The sequence below is a fragment of the Physella acuta genome, unplaced genomic scaffold (assembly GCF_028476545.2).
Source record: "Physella acuta isolate Inbredline_101_S28 unplaced genomic scaffold, ASM2847654v3 ptg000890l, whole genome shotgun sequence".
In the NCBI taxonomy this organism is placed as follows: Eukaryota; Metazoa; Mollusca; class Gastropoda; family Physidae; genus Physella; species Physella acuta.
The window spans coordinates 1,834,033-1,848,174 of NW_026732407.1; the positions used below are offsets into that span (position 1 = coordinate 1,834,033).

At 31.4% G+C, this 14,142-nt stretch overlaps 2 protein-coding genes across 8 annotated transcripts; one reads left to right on the forward strand and one right to left on the reverse strand.

Moving 5' to 3' along the window:
* Positions 1-168: 168 nt before the first annotated feature.
* Positions 169-4,122, reverse strand: LOC131952824 (ferrochelatase, mitochondrial-like). 2 transcript variants are annotated; one of them, XM_059315698.1, is made up of 2 exons: positions 4,061-4,122; positions 169-2,375 (listed from the first exon to the last, which is right to left on the reverse strand). In XM_059315698.1, the coding sequence occupies exon 2, from the start codon at positions 2,350-2,352 to the stop codon at positions 1,159-1,161; it is 1,194 nt and encodes a 397-aa protein (XP_059171681.1). In that variant the 5' UTR covers positions 2,353-2,375; positions 4,061-4,122; the 3' UTR covers positions 169-1,158. The 2 variants fall into 2 exon arrangements, with proteins under 2 accessions (XP_059171681.1, XP_059171680.1); XM_059315697.1 differs by lacking the exon at positions 4,061-4,122 and adding an exon at positions 2,969-3,230.
* Positions 3,402-13,689, forward strand: LOC131952821 (pseudouridylate synthase 1 homolog). 6 transcript variants are annotated; one of them, XM_059315693.1, is made up of 17 exons: positions 3,402-3,422; positions 7,143-7,231; positions 7,415-7,486; positions 8,257-8,342; positions 8,548-8,710; positions 9,496-9,562; positions 9,646-9,746; positions 9,988-10,015; positions 10,154-10,232; positions 10,606-10,651; positions 10,750-10,843; positions 11,124-11,194; positions 11,439-11,483; positions 11,662-11,736; positions 12,103-12,173; positions 13,168-13,279; positions 13,410-13,689. In XM_059315693.1, exons 2-17 carry the CDS (start codon positions 7,145-7,147, stop codon positions 13,620-13,622), a joined length of 1,410 nt encoding a protein of 469 aa, XP_059171676.1. In that variant the 5' UTR covers positions 3,402-3,422; positions 7,143-7,144; the 3' UTR covers positions 13,623-13,689. The 6 variants fall into 6 exon arrangements, with proteins under 6 accessions (XP_059171676.1, XP_059171673.1, XP_059171672.1 ...); XM_059315690.1 differs by lacking the exon at positions 3,402-3,422 and adding an exon at positions 3,452-3,681; XM_059315689.1 differs by lacking the exon at positions 3,402-3,422 and adding an exon at positions 3,702-3,872.
* The last annotated feature ends 453 nt before the right edge of the window (positions 13,690-14,142 follow it).

Consider the following 14,142-nt stretch of genomic DNA (forward strand, 5'->3'; position numbering starts at 1 on the left):
CCCCCCCCCGTTTTTAAAAAAATGACGTGAAGGCGAATGTGTTATGACGTGGCGATATATGGATTTTTTTTGTCAGACTTGTCAGCTTTCTGTTTTATCTGCCTTTTGTTCTACACCACATTTCTGGACAACCTAATGTGTTAAAACCATTTAAGAAACAAGTTATCTCATGCTGCTAGAATCTATTTTTATTATTCACTGTACTTTGGATAATAATAGTTATCCCTAATGTAAGATAATATGATTCTGTTTAATGTATCGTCATGTACCAACACAAAAATAAAATACCAAACCATTAACGAAAACAAAACTATTTCATGCAAAGAAAAAAATTATAGAAACCATTTAAATATCAAACTCAGCATTAACCATTTAAACTTAATTTCACATTTCACAGCCTACATGACTAGGATTTTTTAAAAATTTCTGGTACCCTACTAAATAAACACAGCAATTATAATTTAAAAACAAAATAATTAGCTACATGTGCTGTTCCATGTGTATGAAAAGTATATTTTTTAAAAATGAATTATGGCACCAAAAATAGGCTACACCTTTTTAAATAGTTTGTTAAACTAAGCTTGTAAGTTTGGATTTTAGATATAGTCTATTTTAAAAACATTAACCACATCATGATGTAAATTGTATGAGTTGTGGGTATTCATGTTAATGTTTACAACATTTACAATCTAAATTGATATATCTATTTATTCTATTAATAGGTCAAACACAAGCCAAGACTAAAATATCCAATAACTGTAGGATGGTAAATGGTAGTTTGAAAATAAAATCTAAAAAACCACAACCATAAAAGTAACAGCAAATATGAAATAATAGCAAACAAAAGGATTGAAATCAGTTACAAACTTACTAAAATATTAATCAGGAATAGCAATATCAGTTATTAAATTAATTCCATGCATTTTAAGAACTGTCATGCAAAAGTAAAATATAAAGATCTTAACAAAACTTAAATTCTGAGTAATGTATCAGAATGCAATTGTAACAAGAGTAATAAACTTTTATAACTAATTTTAATCAGTGAAAAAATGTTAATCAGTGAAAAAATGCATCTCCTAGTGACAATGATAATATAACTAAAAAAACAAGTAGCAAACTAACTGGAACTTGTTCTAATTACTTAGCAACAATTTTTGCTTAGACTTTGGAGCTTACTTTAACACCATTGTTGAAATATTCTGCAAGTTGGTCTTGTTGATTATGGAAGAAATCTTTTGCTGGACCGCAGGTGAGATTAACACACATTGGACAACGCAACATTAACTGTGGTGAACAGCATGACTGAGAGTCAATGTGCTGCTTTACAATATCTGCTAATGCTTTGATGAATACAGGGCTATCATTAAGGCTTGCTGCTCTTCTAATATTCTTGACACCTACTTGAGATGCTAATTCATGGGAATATTCCAGATCAAGTTCAAATAGTGTCTCAATATGATCTGAGGTAAATGCAATAGGTACCAGCAGAATATTCTTTCTTCCCTTGTTCACTAAGCCTTTGATGGCATCATCTGTCTGTGGACTCAACCACTGCAAAGGTCCTACCTTTGATTGCCACACCAGGCGATAAGCATGGCTATTGCCCAGCTCTTCCATTACTTTTTGCACAGTAGCTGCAACTTCAGTTGGATAAGGGTCTCCTCGATTTACTACTTTCATTGGAAGAGAGTGGGCAGAGAACAGAATTACTACATCATCTTGATCTTCTTGTGGAAAACGTTTGATTTCAGCCTTAATATTCTCAACAAATGCTTGTACTAAACCAGAATGCGTAGGCCATCTGTCAATAACACTCCAAACCATATTTCCAGGATTGCCTTTTTTATTGTAGTATCTATAAATAGCATTGAGGCTACTTCCTGTAGTGGAACAGCTATACTGTGGATATTGTGTAAAAGCAATGGCATGTTGAATACCATCTTCAGTCATTTGTTCTATAGTATCTTCAGTTAATGGGTTAGCATATCGAAAACCAATGTAAAACTTATGAGGTGCTGAAGCTGGGCTTATTTTATCAAGAATTTCGACCATGCCTTGACCTTGTAACTGAGTCCAACGCTTTATTGGGGAGCCCCCACCTATCTTGGCATACTGTGCCTGAATACGTGGTGTTCTTCTTTTTGCAATCATAGGAGCTAATTGAGACTGGGCTGGAAGTGGAATTAGATCTTTATCCATAAATAAACGAAGCAGAAAATCATGAACTTCCTGTTGGTTTTCTGGGCCACCAAGATTCATCATCATAATACCAGTCTTAGGAGCTTTCCCTGAAGTACTTATCTGGCGTATAATGGCATTTAGCCAATATTTTGGTCCAGCTACACCAGACATTGAGTGGAGAGAAGTGTGAGGACCTAGAATTAAAAAAACAAATAAAGCTTTAAAAATGCATTTGCATTTTAAATGTAAAGGTCAAAATTATATGAATCCTTATTTCGTTATTAGGCCTAAATTATATGAATTCACATAGCTAAGAATGAGAATATATTATATTATATATATCATTGTCATAGATTCAGTTCTGTAACAGTAATGTAAAGATGTATTGTAATGTATAGGTCTAACTAACTAAATGTAACCTAACAAAGTAAAGTAACAATCAGTAGTCCAGTAGTCACTATTGTCTGCATTGATGAGTCAGTCACAATGTTCTCAGACAAAAAATATTTAAAAATAATAACTTAGGCCTATTACTAATATTACTAAATATTAAATATATATTAAATATTAATATATAATATATAGTAAATAAGTTAAAGTATAATAATAATAAATGTTAATAATGTATAACCAAGCCTAGATGACTAGAGTCAGTAGATCTAATCTAGAAATCTAGATCTAGTCTAGATATCATAGAGAATCTAGAATGCTAGATCTCTAGAAATCTAGATCTAGACTAGACTAGAGAGATGAGTTGAACTTAGTTCAAGTTCAACTTAGAACTTACGCAATTTGTGAAAAAACGATGCCGTTGACATTTTAGCTGTTTCGTTTGCTAGTAGCCTTTAAGCCTGGGTTAGACAGTTCAATGTTGCTAAGGTAGACGAATTATTTGCTAGACCTTTATGTATTATGTATAACTAGACTAGATCTAGCACTAGATTCTAGATCTATTAACTAGCCTAACAGCCGGCGATCATGACATTTACAGACACGAAAACTAGGCCTTACTTTTATTATTACTTAACACACAGTAAAGATTGCCAGATAAAACTTTTAAAAATAGTGTATAAATATTAGAAAACACAAGAAAAGAACATACATATCTAAGCCTACACGCATGTGATAACTGATATTTTCTTTCCGTACATAGCAATAAAAAATTTATCTGAACAGTGGAGAAATGCCTTATAGATCTAGATCTATGAGTGGTAGATCTATGTTGTGCTCTGATTTTTGAGGTGATGTTAGGGAGGGGGGTGGGGGTCAGAAGGTGTGACACAACACTTTTGCATTTAAAGATAAATTGAATTGTTTTTGCTGTTATTTTAAAATTTCTTGCATTTTCCATCTTCATGCAGCTTAAGTATTGATAATTAAGGCTTAAGGAAATGCTATATTCTTAGTTTTGCCGGTACTAGACTAGAATTTGCTCAACTTGGCATTGCAAATCACGAAGTTAGGACACACTCCCATCAAGTTCCGTCATAGGGCCTACATGTGAGCCAATATTATATATATTCCGACCACTTTATTAATTAATTAATTTTTTTGCTCGACTTAGTTAGATTCTAGTATGAATGGATTAAAATATTATGAAAGAGATCACACGAAGTACCATCACAAAAGTCATAAGTCGACTACTGGACAAAATCCGACCGCAAATCATTCTTAGGTTCGATCGAATCCAGGTTAAGAACCTCTTATTATATATAGTTCAATTACAAATGTTTTTTATCGTGAGCGTAGGGCTCAATACGCCATCATCGTTTTTCTAATATTTTTACAACAATGAATAAAGCCCGTGCAATCCGTACAAATCTTTTTATGTTTAAGTGTGTGCATGTGTAATGAGTGGGCGGGTGTAATTATACCATACCGAAAACAAGAAATAAATATAGTTTTTGAGTTGCCAGTCATCAGGAGAGCACCCAGACAGTGTGGGCCTAAGGGAAGTGACTCTTAATTAAAAATTCTAGATCTAGTTTCGTTCATAAGATGCTCCATGCACCTCTGTACAAACTACAAACAGCAGGCCCTACCACCAGCAAAAATTCTCGTTCTAGATAATTGACTTGTGCATTTAGAAAATCAGTTTAAGCATAGATCTAGATCTAGTAATACTAGTATAAAGTATAGTTTTTTAAAGTTTTAAGTGTAGATCTAGTAGTAGTACTAGTAGTAGTAGTTAGTTAGATCTAGATCTAATCTAGACTAGTAAAATAGTTATAGATCTAGTATCATCAATACTTTAATTTTAATTTACATACATGGCTACATGGTGTAAAGTAAAGTAAGCAGTCAGGCGTAAGGTGAGCTTAGTTTTAGACATTTTTTTAGTTAGGCCTAATATTATTAATAATATTAAATATGAATTAATAAGTTAAATTGTTAAATTAAGTTAGGCCCTAATAATAAATATTAAATGGCCGATTCTAGCCGGAATAAGATACGCATGCGTATTAATTAATTTAGGTGATAATTTTAATTAAATTAAAGTAGGCCTATTTAGTATTTAGTTTTATTTTAGGGTAAAACTCCATTTTAGTGTATTTTATTCGCATCACCTCCGGTTGAGCGTATGAGGGGTGGGGGGGGGGGGGGGGGGGGAGACAGAGTTTACACAGAGTTTATATAGAAAATATACTTTTACCAGTGTCCGCCCCCTTTCCCGGAAAATTTTAATTTCAGTATGGTTGTGTATTTTTTCGGCATTGGTTTTTAATTCTATGTTTACTCTAGAATCAATGACGTCATATTATTTTGTGTACTTTCCCAGCTTTAGAATATTTCCTACTAGATCTATATGTTTCATGTGACTTCACGTTTCGTTTGACTGAAAATTTTTACTTTGCCTATAGTAAATCATTCCCAACAGATAGAGTGACAGAATAGTGAAACTATTATTATAGAATACGAGTATGATAATAAATAAGTAAGACTAAGAGGGTAATCAATTTTAGGATTTTTAGGTACATAAAATCGGCCATGGCTAGTAATGAATGAACTGTAATGTTTAAAAAAGCGGGAGTGATCTCCCCTAAAAAAATTTCACATATTCTTATATAACACTACGGGGGATGGCAACTTGGGAAATAGATACGATTTTTAATCAATTTCTAAATACTTAAACTTTTTAAAATAGAATAGAATCCCGTAGAAAAAAAATTGCACACCAAGTGAATGACAAGTAATATGTATATATTAGTGCGGAATATTAATACTTTATAAATTCATATGTGGTTTTTGAGAAATCTGAAATAGCCTAAATTACTACTTCCGGTCAATGGAAATTACTCAAAATTTGACAGAAGGCAGAGAATTAGATCTTTTACTTACATGCAAAATTTTATTTATCTATCTGAAACAGTACTCAAGTTATAGCCTTTTGAAAAATAAAGTAGAATAAGTTCCACTTCTGGTTATCAGAAATCGCTGAAAAGTTGATACAGAACTACAAATTTAATACAATACTTATATATGAAATTTCATCAACCTAGCTGTATCTAAGCACATGCATGTTTTTCTGTCTAGAATCCAACTTTTAATTTTTAAATAAGGGCCTATATTTTACTATAAATTGATTTATTTTTAAAATATAAAAATTAAGCCTGGGCTATGCTATAAAGCTTATAGTATAAAGTATAAACTTTATAAAGTATACTATAATTAAAATAAGACAGGCTTAATAAAAAAATTAAAACTATTATCATCCCATTAGGCCCTAAATTATTTTAAAATTATTAATTAGGGCATAATAATTAATAGATCAATTATTTATTTGTTTTTATATTTATTTATTATTATTATTATTTAATACTAAATGCTAAAAGTACTATTACTTCAATAAGTCAGAATTTGACAAAGACAACATTGTTTTCAACCTGACCTCATTTTTGACAACATAAATGAGTGATAGAGCAATGGTTAAAACTATTCAAACAGATCGTACACAGATATTGTACATCAATGTTATCAATCAGATAGACATCTTCATTAACCAACAGTTAAGTAGTACAGATACAGATAAGTTGAATACAGATGCAGACCACAAGATAGACACCTTCATTAACCAATAGTTTAGTACAGATACCAACATTAATATAGATGACTTCATTAAAAAATAGAGAAAGATATACTAATGGCGTCCTCAAGATAGGCAAAAAACATCAACCAACAGTGAGGTACAAACTCTGAAATTGTTTCTTTTATTAACCAACAGAGAGATACTGTCAATGACTGAAAAATAGTCCTCACCATTTCACCTTCATTATTTTAGTCATTCGTCACTGACTGTTTTTGCTTTTTTAAATTGATTTTTATTTAGCTTTCCAAAAAAAGTGCCACAGTCCTAAAAATAATCCGTAGCCCCTGGTAATGCCTCTGATGCTGTTGTAGAACAGTCATACTACAAAGCTTTTGTCTAGAGTAGAGTGTAGAGGAGTATTGGTATTACTATTCCAGTGTGTGGCAGTAGACATTTCATTATATTTAAGATAGGTGGGTTAGGTTGCTTGTAGCATTGTAAGGGGTCATCCTTAATTTATGATGTCCACAAACATTTGCCCAAATGCTTCCATTTTAGACCTTTCCTTTTTTTTTTGGAGTAGGGTTGGGGGAAGAGGATGACAACACTGTTTAAAGTATATTCCAAAAAAATTCTAAATATTTACTATTCATTTAACTACCAGTAATGTAACACCCTTTTTAAAGTTTTCATTATTATGGTAAAGCAGATAGTGGGGTTTGGAATAGGCAATTGGTGTTGACATTAGTAACCAGAGGAAAGTTATAGTATAAATTTTTGCTAATAAAATACAAGACAAGTATGAAGTACCATTACATACCTTTTAATAGATTTCATTATTATGGACACTGGTAGAGGCCTAATCCATACCTTGATAACATCAGTCAGATCACTACCCCTAAAAATTAGACCAATATTTTTTTTTGCTTTTCAGTGATGCTAAAAAGAATATTAAATTTCATACAATCTAAGCCAATTTTCATAAAAATGTCAGAAGTATTGGTTGGACCAGTTTCAGTGAAGGTGAGAGCATTAGTTTTCTATTTTTTATTGTTTTAGTCTATTAGGTCTTAAGCATTATCAATGCTCATTTTCAGATGTATAAATATAGTTGAAATGTTAGCTTGTATAAGTATACTAAAAACAATACACAGTTGATAGAATTAAAATGCATTGATCTCTGTTATCTGATGATTTATGAAACAGAAAAGAAAAGGAGAGGAAGGGAATGACATCTCAGCTGAAGTGAAGTCCAAGAAAAAAAAGAAAGCTCATGTGGTATGTACTTAGTATAACTTTGGGTTTGAGTACTTAGGATAACCTTGAGGCCTTATTTGACTCATGTTGGGGAAAATAAAGGTAGCTGTTCATAGTGCTGACCACATTATCCGAGGTCACAGAAAAGGCAAACTCTATTGACCACTAGGTCAGAAAGGGAAACTACTTTTTTTGTAATTCAATAACAATTTTCATCAGCAAAATTTGTGTCAATTTTATGTATTAAGCAGATGGCCTGGTATTCATTGGCTTTATCTTATACCCCCCACCCCCACACAACACCCTACTTGACTTATTAAGAGTTTAAAAAAAAAATTATTTACCTTTTTATTTGAGGTGAATATTAAGAATATAGATTATTATGAGGCTGTTGGATTTTCTCCTTAAGAAGGTGCAACATATTGTTCGATTCTACACAAATAGCCAATATTTGAACAAATTATTATAGTCATAAACAAACACATGTAATACCTTCCAAACCGTGTCAGTTCTAGAATAGTATCAAGTATATTCTTCTAAGCTATGAATGATGTGTATTTGTTTGTAATTATGCATTTAATTATAGCTCTGTTTTGGGGTTGCCTTGTTTGTTAACAATATTTTTGTCAAATTTGAAACAAGAATTAGTGCAATTTCTAGAATTTTAAATAGGCAAAAAACATGATCTAAAATGGTATATTTTTTTTCATGCATGTTTACATTTTAAAAATATATATATATACTGTAAAGGATAAAACAATTAAAATAAATTTTTATTTGGTAATATACAGGTTCAGTTAGGCAAATCTGAGGGCTGCAAAAGAAAAATAGCAATGCTTGTTGCATACAATGGAAATGGCTATTATGGTGTACAGATGTAAATATGCTTTTTGGTTATTTGAATTTAATTTAAATACATTTATATATTAATGCTATTAATCCAGTTTTGTACTTAATGAATTTAACACTGTTCCTAAAGTCACAATCTTTAAGTGGTAAATGCTATATATTTTGTATGATAGTCCATTTTTTTAATAGACACTGACATTACTGATGAATGATTGAAAAATATTTGTATTAAGCAATCCTGGCTTTCCAACCATCGAAAGTGAATTTTTCCCTGCCCTGGTGAAAATTGGTGCAGTACCCCAGGACCATGCAGACACACCCTCCAAGATGTGGTTCCAGAGAGGGTCCAGAACAGATAAAGGAGTCTCTGCAGCTGGGCAAATCTTCTCAATGAAGATAAGTATTCTTTTACAGCCATCTGTCTACTTTCTTCACCATCCTACTAGTGGACTCAAACTATCGTTAATCCTTATTGTATTAAAAGAGTGACAGATAGTTACTGTTCATAAGAATAAATGTATTCAACTTTTATTTCGCAATGAGAAAATGTAAGCATGGTTCAAGAAATCATCTTGTCACCAGTTGTAAAGATTTAAAATTTATTTCTAAATCTATATAAATATATAAATAATATTTTGTCTGTCTGTCTGTCTTTTATGCATTACTACAACATTCATCCAATTGCCATGAAACTTTTGGAGGGTTTCTGTCATTTAAAATATTAAATATTAGAGGAGTAATGCCACAGTAGTAATGTGCGGTTGGGCATCCCAAGTTCTCCTGCTGCTCCCTTAGCACCTGGGGTCAGCTGATTGGGCGTCCTGCACAGGGTTATTTTCAGTGCTGCTCCAGGGTTGTTCTTCATCAGCCATGGCTCCTGTGTGAGCACTATGGCACCTACGTTTGAGCAAAGAGTGCTGAACATTAGGGATATGGTGAGCTACTATAATCAATGTCCAAACTGTAACAGGGCGCTCGGTCTGTAGTGAAGTATAACCAGTGGGTCGCATATTAAAATTAATAACAACTTTAAATAAAATGACACAATGTAAATCATTGAATTTCATGTCTTCTGAAATTGCAACAACATGCATCAAGTATGTTGGAATACATTAAATAAGGCATCCAGTTGTTTAGAATTATAAATTACTTATCAGATTTTTAACTTTCTTTTTTTTTAAGTTACTTTGGTTCCTGATCTTATAACAAGACTAAATGAAGTTCTGCCACCTCAGATCAGATCCATAGGTTGGTGGTTTTACAATATCTTTTGCATGAAAACTTTTGCTATTATTATTTATTTTGTTGCAAAATTATAACTATTTTTACAGGATATGTTCGCACAACAAATGGCTTTGATTCTAAAAAGTATTGTGACAGCCGAACATACATGTATATGATGCCAACATTTGCTTTTGCTCCACTGGAGAAGGTCATTTGAAATGTTTATTGTACTCTTACCTTAGTGATAGGATTTTTTAACCACAGTTATTTGCTTAAAAATACAATGTCATTTGTATTAGCTATAAAGCTAAAGTGAAAAATTCAAAGTTAAAAATATAAATCTTCACAGTTGTGAATTTTTTTTGTTGGTTTCATTTGAATAATTCATTAAACTTGTTGCCTAACTTCAGTCTAATCTAACTTTGACATAACTATGGTTCACTTTTTAGTTTATCACAGAGGATTACAGAACAACACGTAAGTCAAGTGTTAAGTCCCTTCAAGCTGTTCCCCTTTTAAAAATTCTAAATGAAAATAACAAAACATTATTTGAGAGCCAATATTTTTTTTAAATTCTAAAAGATTGGTTTATATTTTGAGAACTTTTTTTGGCAGCTGAAATTCTGCAAAGAGTACAAGAAATCCTAACAAGATTTAAGGGAACCCACAAATTTCATAACTTCACATCAGGCGTGTAAGTCTTCACAAATATCTCCTTACATTATTTTAAATTGACATGAAATATTACTAAAGACCATTTAAAATGCATAGATATTAAATTTGCAGCCTTTTAATAAATGTAACAAATTACAAATAAATAATGATACTAATGTAGTTATATCAGACCTCATTATATAGAATGTAAAATGTTCTACCAGTAATATTGTGTAACACATTTTGCTGTGATTTACTTAAAAACTCATCTGGTGAAGCATATTGCCGTCATGGAATCTATCCTTACTTGATTGAGTAAATCAAGGGTTAGTCATATATTGTCTTTCTACAAAACTGAAAAAAAAAAAAACTTATTGCTAATCACATCATATAATAATTTACATTTTACACAGGAAATATGAACAAGCATGTGCTTCAAGGTACATCATTAAATTTGAGGTAATTTTGTTTACTAAATAATAAGCTATAAATAAGAAATACACCTGTTTATTTTCTTAAACCAATATGCTAGCTTGTACAAAATATTTTTTCCACAGTGTTCAGAACCATATGTCAGAGATGGCCTTGAGTTTGTCACATTGCGTGTCAAAGGTCAAAGTTTTATGTTACATCACATTCGTAAGATGATAGGTAATGTTCTCTCATTGTTTTTATGCTAAGTATCTTGAACATAACAGTTATCTGTTTTTATGCTAAGTATCATGAACATAATATTTATAATTAGTATTCAGTCCTGACAAACAAAAGCTTTTTTGTAAAAGATTTATAATCCAAAGCTTAATATCATTATCAGGTAAAGTTTTAAATCTTGGTTTCCTCTCATTTAATCATAGATGCTAATAATTACACTTGATTTTCTCTTTGAAGTTTCAAAAGTAATTTTAAAAAAAATGTAAATACAACTTTTTAGGCTTAACAATTGCAATACTTCGGGGATACTGTGGAGAGTCTGTTATTGATTCAAGCTGGGGCCCTGAAAAAGTGAGTATAGTTTCAAATTATTAAAACTATTAACAATTAATATTAATTAACAATTAATTAGTATTATTAACAATAAATATCTAGAATAGTGAGTTTGGTAATTTTTGTAAACCGGAGTCATATTTCAGCAGACTAAATAGTAGACTATTTTTTATTCATAATCTTGTTAATCAAGTCTTGAGCTTTGAAATAGCTACCAAACAGCACTGATTTGACCTAATGTAATTCACTATTTATCTGGCAGGTTGATATACCAAAAGCACCAGGACTTGGTTTGGTGCTGGAACAAGTAATTCATTTTTCTATATTTTCAACCTGTTCAAAAGTTTGTCGAATACTAGTTCAGTTGTCTGTATTTAAGCTTTTTGTTTTCCTCATCAAATTATGTTTCGTTTCAAGATTCAAACTAATTCTATCATGCTTCAAGATTCAAACTAATTCTATCATGCTTTTTGTTCTTTTGATAGCTTCACTTTAATGGATATAACCAAAAGTTTGGTAGTGATGGAGTACATGAACTTATTGATTGGTCCAGCTATGAGGTTAGAAAACTAACAAAAACCACATTTTGCTAATTATTTGTTTTTGAAATTGGTTATGCAAAAATTGTTTCTTAAATGAGAAAATACCTTTTTTATTCAGTTTAACTACATAAGCAATAAATTCTTCTTATTAAATTAAGTACATGTATCTGCTATCCAATGAGCTCATGTGTGGATTCATGCAGGGTGATGTATATTAGCTTCACAAAAACTTTGGTCTAGCCCCTCAATATATACTTATATTTATCTACCATCACACATACACAAAAGAAACCTCAAAGGCAAACTCCACATATGAATCAGATTCACACATCAGTATCATTATGAAGTTTCTTTAATGCCATCTTAATTTTTTGTCTCTTCCAGGATGTTGTGGAGAAGTTTAAAGAAGAACAGATAATTGCATCTATAGTTGAGAAGGAAAAATCTGAAAAAGTGTATCCTGTTTTTACAAAATCTTTTATCTTTTATTTAGTTTTGAAATCTGTTCCCCGAAGACAACACAAGAACATATCATACATCTTCTAATTAATTAAATAAGGCTTCCATAAAATGATTTTTTAACAGTGGTCCTTAGCTCCCTACTGTATGGCAGCATGGGCTGAAAAGTAATAACTTCTACCAGACTAAGTGCCTGCATAGGATAAAAGGCATCTACTGGTCCAACAGCATCTCCAATAATAGATTACTTGGAGAAATGCAATTGGAAGCCATTTCAGAAATAATTATTAAAAGATGGTCACATTTTGAGAGAGAGTTCAGATGATATTACAGGAAAGCGCTTAGCTGGTTGCCTCAATGAAGAAGAAACGGGGAAGTCCAGCCAAAGTGGAAAGAGATTTCTGTGGTGGCCTATATGTCTTAGGCACTAAAGGGAAAAAAAGGTGATGAGAGGTAGCAAACTGCAATCAAGTTGTTAAATATTTTAGTAGTATGTGGTGGTGTCAACTTCATTAATAACGAATTACTAAACTTGAAAATATAATATAAAAGACCTTAACAATAATGAGTTTTAAAATGTAATGATATTAAAATAGATATTTTAAAAAACTTCCTTTTTTAACAAAGTAATACCTAAGATATTTTAGCAACTAATGCTTTTATCAAAGTTTTTTTTAAAATTGTAAAGGTTTTTTTGTTCTATTAATAAAGTTGAATTGTTATTTCTTTTTTTTTTATTACTGAGCTCATATTTTAGTAGGTTTGGTATTATTACTTTTAAAATCATCATATTCCTAAAAACATACTGTCAAGTTTAGGTTTAGTTTGTACATAGTGTGAAACATGCATGGTTTATTTGTTAAATCAGTTTCAGGAATAAATAATTTGATGTTACCCAGAATTATAATAGAAATCTTGAAGAACTAAGGTCTCCCTAGTGTTTTTCTTAAAAGAATTCTAAATGCAACATATCCTTAACTGACATCTCAGAATGTTTAACTGGTTAAGAACATTACAATTTCATAATTTTGATATGCCAAGACTTGAAGGTCCAGAGAAACCATGGGCACATATAACCAAAAACAGTAAAGTTGGAAATTCGGTAACCTACTTTTTTTTTTTTATAGTTTTATCAACTTTAAATTGAACAACATGATTAACCAAATGAAAATGAATGGGGATGATCTTGGTTTCATAAAAAAATAAGTTTAATACTATTTACATTTCTTCAGAGCCCGGTCAAAACATCACCTTCACCAATCTGCCATGTGGATTCAGAAGCCAAAACTGAAGTTAGTCCATCTGAAACTGCTGGAATAAACGAGTCTGAAGTGACAGATGCAGCAGCCACTGATGATGTCCAAAAAGAAGTTTTAGGAAGTTTTATCCCAGATACTGTATCAGAAACACTTGAAGAGAGGAGAGTTGTTTCTGAAAAACTTTGATGAAGCTGAGCCATAGTTACTGGATCTATTATTATGTATTAATTAATAAATAAGTAACCCAGAAATCTTTGAATTGTTTTTTTAAATTTGTAGTGAATAAAATTCTTTTTATAATCTTTTCATTTTCTGGTCTAAGATATGGGACAGATGAAGTTGAGTTTATCTGGTTTATTGACCTAAGCATGGTGTTTTCAGCACTAGCCCAGCCACTTAATTTCCCTTACATGTCAGGTACCCATCAGAGTTGGGTAGACTCAGGGATGTTATTCAGACTGGCCTAGGATCCAAACTTGAGACTTTAGGGTTAGCTGTTATAAGCTCTACAATCCTAATTTTGCATATGAATTATTTATGCACTTTTTGAAGACGATTCAGTAGGATCACAGACCCACCAGTTGCTGAACAATATACAATGTGTTCTTTCCTATTAACTACTAATATTTGGTACCCGTTACACATTAATTATGGTACTATACATTTTATTGTTACACCCTGATCGATATTAGTGACAAAGCGAAGA

What these genes read in the sequence shown, in the direction of transcription:
- LOC131952824 (XM_059315697.1), bottom strand. Translation starts at nt 2,999, where the DNA reads ATGTCAACGGCATCGTTTTTTCACAAATTGC. An exon ending in ATCGTTTTTTCACAAATTGC is followed by an intron (nt 2,376 to 2,968) that starts GTAAGTTCTAAG and finishes TTTTAATTCTAG; the next exon opens with GTCCTCACACTTCTCTCCAC.
- LOC131952821 (XM_059315693.1), top strand. Translation starts at nt 7,145, where the DNA reads ATGCTAAAAAGAATATTAAATTTCATACAATCTAAGCCAATTTTCATA. An exon ending in GGCTATTATGGTGTACAGAT is followed by an intron (nt 8,343 to 8,547) that starts GTAAATATGCTT and finishes ATTTGTATTAAG; the next exon opens with CAATCCTGGCTTTCCAACCA. An exon ending in AGAGGATTACAGAACAACAC is followed by an intron (nt 10,016 to 10,153) that starts GTAAGTCAAGTG and finishes TTTTTTTGGCAG; the next exon opens with CTGAAATTCTGCAAAGAGTA.